At 36.6% G+C, this 15650-nt stretch overlaps 1 protein-coding gene across 1 annotated transcript in view; it reads right to left on the bottom strand.

Moving 5' to 3' along the window:
* The window catches only part of MYOF (myoferlin), a 70436-nt gene that overhangs the window by 14775 nt on the left and 40011 nt on the right, over window positions 1–15650 (bottom strand). Inside the window, exons 23-37 of the mRNA XM_031044649.2 lie at window positions 14377–14569; window positions 13193–13348; window positions 12051–12182; window positions 10327–10490; window positions 8747–8861; window positions 8338–8443; window positions 7492–7634; window positions 6531–6704; window positions 5389–5500; window positions 3933–4010; window positions 2004–2185; window positions 1753–1911; window positions 1487–1585; window positions 1022–1183; window positions 323–488 (exon numbers count right to left, since the gene is read on the bottom strand). Coding sequence (XP_030900509.2) covers window positions 323–488; window positions 1022–1183; window positions 1487–1585; window positions 1753–1911; window positions 2004–2185; window positions 3933–4010; window positions 5389–5500; window positions 6531–6704; window positions 7492–7634; window positions 8338–8443; window positions 8747–8861; window positions 10327–10490; window positions 12051–12182; window positions 13193–13348; window positions 14377–14569 — 2141 coding nt within the window. The remainder of the gene's footprint in view (window positions 1–322; window positions 489–1021; window positions 1184–1486; window positions 1586–1752; window positions 1912–2003; window positions 2186–3932; window positions 4011–5388; window positions 5501–6530; window positions 6705–7491; window positions 7635–8337; window positions 8444–8746; window positions 8862–10326; window positions 10491–12050; window positions 12183–13192; window positions 13349–14376; window positions 14570–15650) is intronic.

Raw genomic sequence — 15650 nt, 5'->3', positions numbered from 1 at the left:
GGCCCATTACTTCGGTACTCAGTGCAGGGGTAACCTGCAGGCGGTTGAATTCCAAGTTGATAACTAAAGAGGAACTTCAGGGAACCAGCATACTAAGCCTGAGGCCTTGCCTTTACCTTCTGTCCTCTTATGCTTCACAGAATATTGCACTAATTAATACTCTGAGTTAGATTCTTATTTTTCGCTTTCAGATCACATTATCTCCAAGTAAGTACACAACACAAGCTGGCTATTCATTAGTACGGTAACAGAGTAAACACTGAAGATAGGTTATTCTAGCACCCTATAAGAAACCAGAACTTTTCATTTTCCAGCTACCTACCTTTCAGTTGTGGTGCGATGTCTTCTTTAGTAGTGTAGGGGTCACAGCGATAGCTTTCCAGTAAATTAATAGTACACTGTCCCACGATGGGCTTTCGTCCAAATGGTCTGTGGTCTATTACTTTAACAACGAGAGATGGACTGTACAACTCTTCTTTTGGCAAGAGCTAAAGATGAAAGGTTAGAGTTTGTTTCCAATTCAAACAGAAGGAAAATTCAGAATAAAGATTTCCCCCCTAAATTAGTGCTGTTGCTTCATTTATTTAATGTTGAACTTCCATGTTCTATGGCTGTATGGTGAATGAAAATTTCTAGCTTTAGATTATGATTCAATAAAAGTCAGTAAGATTAATTTTAATTGCCTCAAATCTTGAACTTTCCTGACTCTTGCACAGCTCCCATCCTAGCTCTAGGAAAGTAGCCACACATCTACTGCAAAGGTAAATTGATGCCTTTTCAAATAAATATATATATAGTGTACTGGAGTGTATAAAAAGGATTGTATAATTTATCAGTGACTGTACAAACATGTTTACATGATCTTTATTATAATTTTCAGGCTCAGTAAATTGCTCATGTTAAGACAAAAAGGCAGTGTAAGCTTTTCTGCTTATTCTTGCATAACAAATCCTTGACCTTTAAAAGTATGGAATAACTGATTTTGCTGTAGACAGCTACTATATAGTTTTTTGCAACATACAACTTTCATGAAGAGAACAGAAGATGGAAAATTTGGTGTCTTTTTGAGGTTTTTGATCACCACAGATTCCACCATTTCACCACCACATTCCACGATGAGACTTGGAGACATAACAGGGGCCAGTTGATAGTTTTTCATGTTCCGAAGCCCCCAGGCCAAAATCTGTAAAATAAAGTCCAATGGCAGCAGAAGTGAGTGAAATACCAATATGCCTAACATGATACTCAAAAAGTAGGAAAGAGGAAATAAAGTCCTTAAAGTAATAGAATGTGACTGGCTAAATATTTCCAGCTCATTGTTCTAGGAAAGTTTACGGAAAAAACAAAACTCAAAGACACTTAAAGAAAAAAATCCCTCATATTTCTCATTATGAAATATTTATTTTCTTGAAATAAATAAACAAATGTACTATTTAAAGGATAAGATGATTGTACTTGTATTCAGGCAGTTTAAGAATAAACCAACCTCAACAGCAGTGAGTTGAACTACTGGTCTGATACCTTGAGGTACCATGTAAAGCTTTGGTGCTCTTTGGGATGGAAGAATTGGAAGGTTGGCACCAGCCTGTTAAGACACAAATATGAGTATTAGTTTCTTTTATATTTAAATGAAATAACTTGTCTTAATATCAAGTATTAAGACAATTCTTCACATTATGACTCACAGTGAAAGGATATATATCATATTATATATGTATACACACAAAAAATGTATATCTAAGAAGTACATACCTTATCTCTTAAAATAAGTTCTGCAGCAAAAAGAATGTCTCCGCTAGCTTTGCCATTATTTGTTACAGGATACCAGAGAAGTTTTGGTGTGATGTCCTCTTCTGGGATTAACTTGACCATAGGGGAACAAATGCTTCTTCCAAGGAATTCGTCTTTACCCTGCAACCAAAAATAGCAATCCTAGACATTAATGTTATTCTCAATCAATACAAATAAATGAAAAGCAATCAGTGTAAAAAGCATTCACCTACCACTTGGTCACTGTCAAAAAGTTCAATAACAACATTAGGTGGGTTTTGGGCTACTGTCTGTGGGTCCCCATAGATCTCTATTTCATTAAATATGAGAGTTTGGTCCCATGTAGGATTTAGAGTTGAATGAATGATCTCAGTTGTTTTGCTTTGATGAAGGAAGGAAACGTGAGCATATGGGTCTGAAATATCATACAAAGATTAAAAGCATAGTGTTACAAACAAAACCCCATAAGGCACACAGCACAATTTTATCAAGTATAGTATGTTACTTTTCTTTTGTCATTACCAATCCTATAAGCTATTCTATGTAAAACAAAAGCCCACACACGCACATAATTTACATTTAATAGAGCAAATTCCACTGGATTACTAAACAGTTTAATTTATACAAGTCTCAACTAATAGTAATAAATGAAATTGATAAAACAGCTTGCAAATCAGAAAGAGAACCTGAAAACTAAAGTGAAACACTAGCTATACAAATCTCAAATACGGTCTATAGAAACATTTTTGTTGTCTCCATTGATACACAACTGTGCAGCCTCATAAATAATACAAAGAAATAATTCTAGTTCTGACTAGTTGCCAGACAGCAAATGCTCCCAGGCTATATTGCTCAGATCAAGCTTTAATTTCAAACATGCTTATTTGTAGCAACCGCTTCTTGTGAAACAGCTGAATGATTAAAGTGGTCTAGGCCCAGTGTTTGGCAGGTCTTTAAATCATCAAGAGCCCTGTAGAAGGTATCTGATGATGGTCATTAACATTTCCTGTACAAATTGCAATTACTAAGAACTAGGGGCTATTTTAAAGGTTATCTTTAGGTCAGTTTCAACAGCTTCTGGCTAGGTACCTGATCAGAGTTTTACAAAATTTGGCTAACTCTTCAAACTAGCTTTAGAGGAAAATAAAATGTAGATCTGCTAGTTTATGTGTGACTGCATCTTAATTCTACGTATGCGAATTAGTGGCATTTATTATTGTTTCTTTGTATTGCTTTGAAGTGCTGCACACTGAAGTAAGACCAAATACACACAGGCAGCTGTACAAAAAATACCTCATCACAGAAAACAGCACTAAAACATCTATAGGTCTCTATCTTCTGTAACAAATTAACACATGCATTACACTGAATTATTAATGAAAACAGGGATAAAAAGAAGGTTGCAAATGGAGTTTGATGGGGAAAGAAAATTCTGAGCTGCCCATTTCACCTAGATCTTTGGCTGAACTTATTGAAAATGTAAAATCATATGCTTGCAGAATCTAATTTCAATTTGCTCTCTGATCTCCCCGTGGAATTTTAATTCTAATTAGCAAATGTTAAATACTTGGTAATCTGAGTATTGAATTAGCCCGACTGCAAAGATGCCAAATGGATACAACACTGTTGGAATACCTAAGAGATGGAAATGAAAGGGCAACAGGTACACTTGTATAAAAAACCAAAAGCCTTATTAGTAAGGGACAGTGTAGTTTTCTACAAGGTCATCCCAGTGCTAATGAATATAAAATACTGAACACAGACAGAGAAGCAGCTGGTGACATAGCAGTCATCCAGCTTTCTTTGTCCTTGTTTTTATGCAAGCTTCCTTTAGGATAGTTTAGGAACTGTACATAGGCTTTGGTTAGAAGGAGAAACTAAGACATAGGGAAGGGATTGGTCATGGAATTCAGACCTGTGTTTCCATTCCCATAATGGGAATTCATTGGCAGTAGCAGGTGCTGCATATTCAGAGCTCTTCTTTTTGTTACAGTTTAGGGTACTAACCAAACCTGAATCATATGTAATGCAACTGAGACTTCCCTTATGGTATAGTTTCAGCAGCACAGACCTTATGAATTTAAGATATTTTATAGCTAAATCAAGGTACTAGTTCATTGCAGAATTGGGTTTTCTGCACCATTAGCAGGATTTTTCCATACCTGAAAAACTGTCTTTGTCCAAAGCCATGAGGTCTCTTGCCTGGTAGACATAACAGCGAAGATGGTAAGTATATACTCCTGTATCAAATAAATAAAGGGTACAACTGCATTATACATGTTTCTTTTCTGTAATGAAGATATTTTGAGTTTATAAAAATGCCTTACTCATTTTAACTCAAGCAAAAAGACTGTAGCAACATCTCTGCTTTTTTTTTTCTACTGACAAGTGTACTAATACCAGCGAGCTAGCACCTGAGAACATTTGTTCCAGCACAACTTAAAGCAGAAATGAAAAAAACCCAAACTAAACACTAATGCTATTTTTCATCATATGATCTTCAAAAATTCTTCTATTCAAAGATTCATGTTTGAAACGTGACAATCTAGCTCCTCCAAAGAGAATCAAGAACCAGGTATTTCTGTGCTTGATTTAAGTATTCACTACAGCACTTGCAGAGACCTGGGAGTTTCGTATTTTTAGCTATTAGATCAAGAAAATAATTCCAATTGTAACTTTGTCTATTTGGCTAAAAATATATATATAAAAAAAGGCAAGGTGGAACAGCTTAAACAAGAAGATGCAAGAGTGGCCCAAACCCAGGACAGCATGTGGTTAAGTTACTACAGGTTTTCTTTAAATGATGTCAGCCTTTCCTTTGGAAAATCTGAGCTGCTGATAGCCTCAATGAGTTGAAAACTCTGAACTCTGTCAGGAAAAGGTGCCATTTTCCTTCTATTGTGTTCATTATTAAAAAGAAACCATAATAATCTTCCTCAGCTTCTGAAAAACAAGATTTAAGATCTAGGCACCCATTCCCTGCAGGGAGACCAAGTTCTGCAGAGTCCAAACAAAGACAAGCCTTAGCAGTGGATTGGATTGGCTTCTATTCTTGTTAACTAACAAACACTGGTGGCTCCCATCTCAGTGTCCCTGCTTTTGTGAATCCCATTACAGTGATTCCAAGGCATTTAAAGCCAATCCAGGTTGGCAAAGTTACAGTTTTGTTCACTTTGCCAACTCAACTACATGGTCTTACTGCTTCCTCTGATCGGGCATTTATCTGACCCTGAATTGAGCTGGTTAAGTGAGCTAAACCAGCAAAAAATTAACCATTCATACATCTTCTCTGCTGGCTTAACTCCCTGTATTGTTATGGAGGGACGCTAATGCTAAAAATGCATCATTTGAGAAAGCCTAAAATCGAGGTACTGCAATAGTTAGCTTTAGAATTCCTGTCCAGTACAGGTTTTAAAACTGTCTGCATGACAGTGGGCTGAAATACTGAAATGACTAACTGAAATTTTTCTTTCAGCAGCCTAAATAAGGCCCAATCAAGGACTAGACAGTAATGGTAACAGAAAGTAAACCTAGACATGAAACACAAATAATAACAATTCTGTTTGAGACCATAAAGAAATGTACATGATTTTTAAGAGGAACTGTTAAAGAACCTACTGTCAAAGTAGCAGGAAACAAGTGGTGTGTTGGCACCAAACACCTTTGTTGCTGACTCCTTGTTTTTTTCTGAACTCTTCCCTTCTCCATCATCAACACTATTGTCTGCTCCCTGAAGTTATATACAGAAAAAAAGTTACTCAGTATTTACAAATATAGAAGGAACTTGATTAAAGTGGACTGTGTGTGGGAATATACTGGTTTCAGTCTCTCCTCTAGGACAAGGAGAAATTTACTTTCCTGAGTAAATGTACTTTAAAAGATGTTTAGTCATGCCTAAAGGTAATTTCTTGATGTCATCAAAGCTGTGCAGAAATCAGATCCAGTCATTTAAGCTTACTATCCAAAATGTCTTTATCCTAGCAATAGCTCAGGAAATACAGTCAGAAGAGGAACTGAAAGAGAAATTTTTAAACTCTGTGGAACCCAATTAAGTGGGGAAAGAAAATGCTATTGGTGAATCGTGGTTTGCCGTTTGGTGCAAAAAAGAGAAACAAACCGAGAAAAAAAGTGCAAAATTTTGTTAATGTTATACAATCAGAATCATTATTTTAGAAAAACAATGTAGTCTTCTCATTATTTGCTCCAGTTTGCATTTTGGTAAATAGAACTTACCTATGAAGCTGTTTTAACCTGAAAACTTGAGGAATAATTACATTCTGATCATCTATTTATGACATAGGGTGTTCTGGCTTCTCCAGGACTTTGCTATCCCTTCCTGTGTTTGGTTGCTTATATATACAAATATTAATCAGAAGCAGCTATCTCAGTGCCTGTTGTTTCTTATGTTGATGCTAATACATCTAAATTCTGTGTGTGAAAAAGCTCGAGCTACCTTGTCACTTTACTTCACAGGAGGCTCATGTGGTAAAATGCAGCCTTTTGTGCTAAATCTCATGTAATGTAACACTAAAATTTATTGAAAAATAAAGTAATAAGCATGCTATGCAGGAGTCTCTGCTCTGACTTTAATGGTTCCTTTCAGACTCTAAATAATTTAAACAATATAAACTGTACTAGTTCCTCAGTTACGTAGCAGTCAAACAATTTAGGGACTAAAATAGCTGATACACATAATTGTTTATTTACTGTAAGTTATTGTATTGAACTTTTGAAGACTTTTTTGATACTCTGTTGCTTACCAAAGCACCTTCAAGTTTAAAGATAGCTGCCGCACCATGTGTCTCAGAGGGAGCCATTTTTCGTCTCCATCGTCTTCGACGAAAAGTATCAGAACTGCGTTGTTTCCAGTGAAATTTCCAACCAATCAAGGAAGCGTATTCCCATCCTTCTTGATCTTCATATGATGGCATTCCCTGGAAGACATAAATCTCTATTATTCACAGTGGTGGTGTCCTGGTTTTGGCTGGGATATAGTAGTTTTTTTTTCCCGGTAGCAGGTGCAATGCTGTGTTTCGATTTGAGAATAATGCTGATAACATAATTTAGTTGTTGCTAAGTAGTGCTTACCCAAAGTCAAAGACTTTTCAATCTCTCATGCTCTGCCACTGAGGAAGGGCACAAGAAGCTGGGAGAGAGATAGTCAGGACAGCTGACCCAAACTATCTAAAGGGATATTCCATCCCACAGCACATCATGCCCAGTGTACAAACTGGAGAGACTTACCTGGAAGGGACTGATCACTGCTTGGGTATCAGTCAGTGGGTGGTGAGCAATTGTATTGTGTGCCACTTCTTTTATTTTTAGGGAGGAGGCAGGGTTTATTCCTTCCTCTCTATTTGCTTGTATTATTATTGTTGTTCTTATTATTATTATTATTGCACTACTATTATTACATTTTACTTTTACTTCAATTATTAAACTGTTCTTATCTTAACCCATGGGTTTTTACATTTTTTGCTACAGTTCTCCTCCCCATCCACAGTTGAAGGGAGTGAGTGGGTGGGCGCATGGTACTTAGTTGCCAGTTGGGGTTAAACCACAACAGAGTCCTTTTATAAATGTAATGAAAAAACTCAGCACTTGCTCTGGCAGGCATAATCCCCTTATAAACCAAAGCTGGAAATATCAATTTACAAAAAGATGAAGAAAAGGAATATAATGAAAACATGCAGCCTCTGACTGCATCTCTCTTCTGCTTACCCTTCCTGCTGTTACTGGTTGAGCTGGATCCCTCTTACGTTTCCGCACCAGTCTTCGTCTTCGATGTGTATGGTACATTTTCTCTGCAGCAACCCATGACTTTGGTTTAGTGTCCGGAGGAATAGTAATTCCATATTCCCATCCTGAAATTGATTAATTGGTACATTTCAGAAACACAAGCAAGATAGAAAAAGAAAAACATGACTTCGCTAAAAAAGGAAACCAATTACTGCTTCTATTCCACATCTTACAGGCCCGCTCCTAACCACTGGACTTCATTAACTTTGGCCTTGGGAAAAATATTTTTGAAACTTATTTAAAATAAGGATGGGCTCTATTTCCAGGCACACTGTGTATACACGGAGTTTTCCCCACTGGAACCTCTCATCCATTGTTATTTGCATTAGCCAGTTTTTTTTAAAATTTTTTTTATTTTCAAGGCTTTTCGCTCAAAATTGTCATCTGCTGCTGCAGCTAAGACCAATGTACAGTTTCTTAGAATATGTGATTCTCTCTCTAGTAGGCACTTATATATGAATTTATTACATAAACTCTTCAGAAGACTGGTCCTTTTTGACCTAAGAAAGGCTCAATGAGTGAGTTTGATGGAACAGTGTTTAAAATGGAAACAGAAAAAATGCTGACAGAGAACACTTTCCAAATGTAATTTTATCTGATTTCTTAAGCAACTGTTGTCCAAATATTTTCTGGACGTTCTTCCATAGGGCAACCACTGTTGTGCTCAGGACATTGTTACAGTCTTGACATGTGCCCTCCTTCAGCATAGACTATGACAAATTGTCCTAATAATCAGCAAATAGTCAGCAGATAAACAGTAAATCTTACCATGCTCATCCACTGCTCGATTTAAATCAGATTTCCAAGCATCATCTTCCCACATCCATCCAAGAGGACATGTGAATTCACGTGGTGGTGGAGCTTTTTCTCCGTTCTTTTATGTAGGCAAAACATAACAGTTCTGTGCATTAATAGATTAAATATAGAATCATAAAATCATAGAATAGTTAGGGTTGGAAAGGACCTTAAGATCACCTAGTTCCAACCCCCCTGCCATGGGCAAGGACACCTCACACTAAACTGTGCCACCCAAGGCTCTATACAACCTGGCCTTGAACACCACCAGGGATGGAGCACTCACAACTTGCTTGGGCAACCCATTCCAGTGCCTGTGCAGCAAATCCTAGAACTCCTTCTCTTAAACCTCTACTTATCCAGTGAAAAGTATCAGTCTCACCACATCTGTGTAACTTTCTTCAGCTGCTTTCCATTCCCCTCCAGGATAGCGACTCTCATTTTCATATACTTCATCAGTAAATTCAGTATGACCAGCATCAGCTTCAGTTAACAAACTGCAAATTCAAAGCAAATACAGTACTAAAACAAATGCATTTTAGTTAGCTACAGAGAACGTACAAAGTACAGAATGTGCACACATGCTGCAATTCTGGATTGTCCATGTTTGTGAAGTTCTATTTCTTAACAGAGTACAGTGTATCCCTCATCTATATGATGGCTGCTTATTTCCTCAACGTCTGCCTAAAATTGAAGCAACTCCTGTAGTAGTAAGCAATAGGAGGAATATTACTCATACAATCAGTGACTAGCAGGAGTATTTTAACTGCTGTATTATTCGGGATCTGATTTCAACAATTATTCTTAGAAAAAAACAAAAAAAGAAAATCACATATTTAAGCATAGGAAAATCCAGACTGCATTCAGGATTTATATGCATCTCTGATTTTTATATATCTAGGTATGACCTAAAGTTTGGCAATGTACTTCATTTTTTTTCCCTTTATGCTGTTGACAAGACAAGCAATCTGTTAGCTAATATTTTTCTAACTTGTAAATGAAAGAAATAAGAGAACATTAAACCAAATAGAATAGCCTTGATTTCCATTTACTGGGATTCAGAAAGCATGAAAGACTGTTCTAAACTGCCATCTGCTGGTCAAATAGAGCCATGCAGATTATTTTTCAATACAAGATGCAACACTTACTCATTTTAACAGTAGCATTTATTTCATTATCTGAGAAAATATCTTCATGTCTGTTATTGCTTTTCTTCATGCCATACTACTCATTGTAACAAAAACTATGCATTGAATATTAAAATAAACCCATCCATTCATACCTACAAACTGTGTTTTAAAATGGATCAAATAATAGCACATATTTTTCTGCACAGCTTTCCTATAACAAAAATCCGGTATTATTTTTTTTTACCACCAGAACACATAATTTAAAATAGGCTGAACCTGTTAAGAAAAGAGAAAACAATCTCTTTCTCATGCTGGCTTTTGTTTATGAAACTAATAATTTACCCAGTGTGGTTTAAAGTGTGGCAACACAAATAGCTAAACTCTCAGGAGGTGAAAACCTCTGACAGAGCAAGACTGAACCTGCTAGAGCTGGGGGAGGATTAACACCTCAGGAATTCAGTCTGCCAGGAGAGGAATTATCATATGGCAAGCACCACAACCTCAGGCTCTGAAAACAACCATTGTCTTGAGTCAGTTTTAGAAATAACCTGTGACAGTTGCCCTCATTAAACAATGGAACTTCTCAACATTTAGTGAATACAAAAAACGTCCACTGTATGTGAATGACCATGCAAATCCTGTAATGGTGTTATCTTACTTTTTAAAAAGGTTATTAACAAGCTTTGATTATTGGCTGGCTTTTGGTGTCCTAGAAAGTTCAGCTTAAAACCTCTTTCTCAGCCAAGAAAACAGGTAAGAGCTTTCTACTCCACACTCCTTTATTCCTCCTTTAAACTCCTTTAGTCCTGACATAAAATAAAAAATATCTGACCTTCTCTCAGGATCAACCGTCCATTCTCCTTCCCACTCCCAGCCCTTTGGAGGTAGAAAGTACTCTCTTTTCAGCTTGATTTTTCCTGTGACATCTGAAAATTTGTGGCGACCAACAAGTCCTGAGGTACCCCATTTTCCAAAAAGAAGAGCCTGATTTTCATACTGTTTGAGAAGAAAGAAAAAGTCAGGACTTTTGGAATAATTAAAAGCTTTTAGGAAGGTAGAAGAAAACCAACCAACCAACCAACCAAAGACATTTATGTAACTGTTAAAAATGAAAATGTTCTACTGTACATTTTCCTTCTCTGAAATTAAGTACTCCCCTCTCACATTACTCTGCAATGTAATCATTAATTTATTTCTTCTTTTTTGTCTATCATGTCTGGCAAACAATGATTCCACTGCTAAACAAAACTGTCTTAGTTGAATGCCTCTGTACAACTACAGGCAAACTTCCTCCAAATTAAAGCTTTGTTAAACAAAATTCTATTATTCAAATGAGTTTCTTCTGTTCACTATATGTATGATCCTCTCATTCTTTTCCATCTCAAATCTCTTATTTATAATCTCTTCTTTCATAACCTATGAAACTGATTTATAGTCTTCTCATGGAAGCTAATGGGGGCATAATTCTAATGTCAGTCCAATTTATACAGTATACTTCCTTTTATGCTAATGGAAGTATTTGTAATTTATGATGGTCTTGAGTTTTCTGCTCTTATTCTTGTAAAATTGTGGGATTGATGTTTGAAGAGCAACTGAAATATTCAATAGCTTCTTTATACTTAAATAATGGCTTTAAACATCCATTGTTTATTTTGAGTGACCTATGACACTACTAATAAAGATTAAAGCATAGAGCCAATAGTGATACAAGCCTCTGTAAAAGTGTCTTGTTTCATTAGCTATTATACTGATACTGGATTATATGCAGCATTATGTGATGTGGCATTCAGAAGACATCTGATGCTTACCATTATCACTCAAAATCTCTATTACACGCTTGGGACTATTTCAAGCATTTTATTCCAAAGTTGTTAACTCTTACCATTGAAACGTTATTATATTATGGCCTTTTGTCAGCAAAATCTACTGTGTTTGACCAGTTCTTCTTAGAATCATAGAATCATAGACTAGTTAGGGTTGGAAAGGACCTTAAGATCATCTAGTTCCAACCTCCCCTGCCATGGGTAGGGACACCTCCCACAGAACTCACCCAAGGCTCTGTTCAACCTGGCCTTGAACACTGCCAGGGATGGAGCATTCACAGCTTCCTTGGGTAGTTTACTATTTTGTAACAGTAGATTTTCTACTTATACAAAAGAACCATTATTAAGCAAAACCATTTGTAACCAGTATCATTTGTAGAAGTGAAGAAGCAATTAAAATAAAATGGTTATTCACATGCCAAAACATAATGGTCTAGATCCCAATCTTAATTACATTGATAAAAATCTAAAAGAAATGTCTTTGAAATTGCTGGAGTTAACCAGATTTTTACCTGATTAACCAGTTCAGAATCTGCTCTACTGAAGTTCATTTGGTAGGCACAATGGACTTGATCTTAATTGCCTTGAATGAGGTCTAGTTGTTTTGGTATAATACATACTACTCTCCCTTTCTGCCCGGCATGCAAAAATAAATATATCAAAAGAGCTCCAATTTCATTGAATTCCTAGCACTCACATCCAGGTTAAAGTAAGAAAGCAATGTTGGACATACCATTTCTGCAAAAACACTGAATGTTCCCTCTGCAAAGCTATTGAACTTCTTTTCAACTGCACTGAGCCCAAGCCAAATGTTAATTCGCAGCTCCACAGGCATTTTGACATCTTTGGTCTTGTCCTGTGGGTACTGGCACAGGAACAAAAAAGTTACTTTTTATTATGTTATGCAGGTATTGCAGCTTTCGGTAAAATATACACAATAACATAGAGATATGAATAACATGATTTATTTATCTCTTCCTGTACTGCATTTCCTCAAAAGCCAGTAATATAGTTCAGGAAGGAAACATTCTTTAAATGGTACCTGCCTAGGGCATGTAAAAACCAAACACAGTAACAGTAGCATTGCCCCTGTTCCTGTATATCCTCTCCCAAGTTTTATCCAGCAGTGAGTTTTTAGTTATGACCAAACTTAAAACTTCAATGTGGATGTTAGTGTTTCTCATCAGGAGACCCTGGAAATGGAGAGGTTAGTCAGGATGGTTCACTAAATGCAGAAGTAATGCATCATAACATGCATGATAAGGAGGTTTGCATAAAAAACATGATATAGGCTTGTCTGCATTGAATCAGTGTAACTACCTGACAAACTCTAAATGCTACTGTTCGACAATCAGATTGGCTGGGGTTTTTTTTCTGCTTAATTTTAGCCCAATTGGAGATAATACAAACTTAACTGGAAAAAGACATTCCTATTCATGAGTAAGACTCAATGCAGAGAGACATACTACAGAACTTTTGGGTGTAGGCATGCTCTGTGTTACATGCACAAAGTCATCCAAAACTTTTAATAGGGTTTTGAAACTTCTCTGACTTACACTAACTATTCCTTATAATAGTCTCCATTCATGTCCAGCCCCTAATCACCAACCCCAGTAACACTTTAAAAGTCCTATCATGATTGTCAGCTCTTTCAGGAAAGTCTCAGGTTCTGATTGTCTTTCTAACTGGCTTATGATGAATTTGAGCTACAATTTGTGATACTGTGAAGAAGCTATATGCATTTGGTTTTTAATCTGTCCTGAGTTTTGGCACCTTATTGGTCATAGTTTGTTTGCATGTTTCATGCTCATGTCAGAAGGGATCACAGTTCAGGGAGTTAATTAATATTTAAGGGGGGGGGGGGGAGAATAGTACCTTTAAGAAGATTGTTTGGGTCTTTCCACAATATTTACCAGATGATTCAGGGCTCGTTGTGGAATAAAGTACTTGGTGTGCAGGAACACGAGCATAAGCCAGTCTCTTCTCCCCTCGAATCATCCATATGATTACATCAGGCATACTGTTTTGTGGCTGTGGATTATTTGTGGGGAAAAGAAAGTTAAACCCAGTAATTAATAGATGCTAAACTAGTCTAATGCTTAGATAATAGAAACATAAATTAGGATTTATGTTGAAAGATTTATCACTTAGAATCAATAATTAACATGGATTTATGACAGAGAAAATTGTTTTACTTGCAAGTAACACAATATATAGTTCTGAAATAATCATCGAAATACCACTGAGACTGTTGGAAAGCAAATAAATTCTATTAAAACCCCCCAGTTCTTCTACCTCTTTCTGATTTTTCTAGACACATTTTGTATCTCAATTCCTATGCGGTGACTAAAGTGATGGATTCCAAATGCTAATACTTTGGATTGACCTGCTACATATTTAAGTGCTTGTAGTGCTTTTACATTAGGGGTAGATAACCATAAGCCTTTTAGCAGAAAGCAGAAACAGCCTACTATCTTCTTGCAGCTTTGTGCACACCCTTTTATGCGAGGTGCAAGTCTGCCAAATTGATTTCTCTTTATTTTTTTTTTTCAATCAGTCACTTTTCAAAGCAGAAGTGACAAATGGAAAATAAATCTTGTTGTGAAAGCCAATTCTGAGATAACCAAGACAAATAAAACCTGAAGATGTTGCTGGAAATTTAAAAAAAACCACCCAAACAACACAGAAACAAGCAGATTCAACTCTGTTGGAAGTCAATTACTACAGGTAAGAAGCTGCAGAAGTACAACATACACCCTGCAGCCCCTGAACCAGCCCTGTGGCTTGCAATTCTGGAAGAAAGGAAAGTACCGTCACTTTAAACTGAATGGAGTCTATTCTGCAATTCACAGTGGTTATTTCCCAACATGCATTCACTGACAGCTAACACACTAAAACATTGTATTTAAGTAAACCCTAGTTACAGAGAAGAACATGTTTACTTTCAAAGCACCTATAATTACTGTTCTAAGGAGAGTGGATATTGTCTGATCAGCAGTGAATATTACACTAGTTTGTGTCAAATAGCTATTTCTAAACCAGTAACGTGTAGTACTAACCTCTTCACTCAGTTGCATTAATCTATCCAACCAATCCTCAATTTCTGTCAGAGTGGCTTTCACATCAGTAGCTTCATTTCTCATCCTTGCTGCTGCTTCTCCAATCTGTTTGAGAGACCTCAGACGCAGTTTTTCAATTTGAGTATCAAGGACTGTAATATTAGATCTGCCTTCTATGAGGGGAAATGGTTTACTGAAAATAGAATATTTATTATGGTTAATAATCTAAATGGAGTTTATTTAGCCACACATTAAACACAGATATGCATACAGTGGCAACAGATTGGGTGCTATTATTTCCTGTGATTAAAACCCCCCAGAATAGTGCTATAGCATCTCTTTCTGGAAAGATTTCCACCTGGCAAAGTGTTTACAGGAAATAAGGGAAAGGCTGTGCTCACACAACAAGCACCAGTGTAGAACAGCTTGAGGTACATGCTTTAATCTAACTGCTGCTAAACAAACCAAGCAAAACACCTTTTCCTATACATTTAAAATAGAAAATTATTGTCTGAGAATGTACACCTGAAAGATGAAATTACTGCCTTCAGAACCAGTTAGGTTGCTTTCCATCACTGGAAACTGTAAATCCTCAGAAACTCAATATACAAATATGGCTTGTGTCTATGACTAGAGTTATTTAACCCTCTGGCAAGAAAACGTCAAAGAACTCTTAAAGTTCCATGACGTGGAACTTGTGAGTCACCAGAGGGCAGGATAACTCTTCAAAGGAACCAAAAAGTCCTATAGCATCACAGTAGAGCCCAGGAAAGATAAGCTTTTCTGAGTTTGGTGGCTCTTTGAGGAAAAGGCGACTTTTCAAAGATCAATGACTAAGGATAAAGGGATAGCCCTTTAACTGAGTTTATTGAGAGGTCTTTAATATGACACGAGAAAAAAAAAATCCCTAAACACTGCCTAGTTTGAAAAGACTGACTCTTCTCTGACCAATTTTTAATGACAAGCAATGCAGTTCTAAGGGCTTTGATTCTGCAAGACCTTGATACTGACTTATACCTTCATCACATTTAGTTCTACTAAGCTGAACGAAGTGCCACCTGCCCTGGGTGCAAGTACTTACACATGAATCAAATATACCAGATCAGAACTTCCAGAAAGTCACCTTATTTTAGGTTTAAATAGTGCACTGAAAGCTCTCTCAAACTCCTAACCCATTTGAACTTTAGCATGACAAGGAAAATTAGTTTAGGAATTACATCTTTGACAGAGGTTTTATAAGTCTGCTAAAAAAGCTCATAAGGAGAATTGTATCC

This window comes from Melopsittacus undulatus, chromosome 4, assembly GCF_012275295.1.
Source record: "Melopsittacus undulatus isolate bMelUnd1 chromosome 4, bMelUnd1.mat.Z, whole genome shotgun sequence".
Classification (NCBI taxonomy): Eukaryota; Metazoa; Chordata; class Aves; order Psittaciformes; family Psittaculidae; genus Melopsittacus; species Melopsittacus undulatus.
This window is presented reverse-complemented; position numbering and strand designations above follow the sequence as displayed.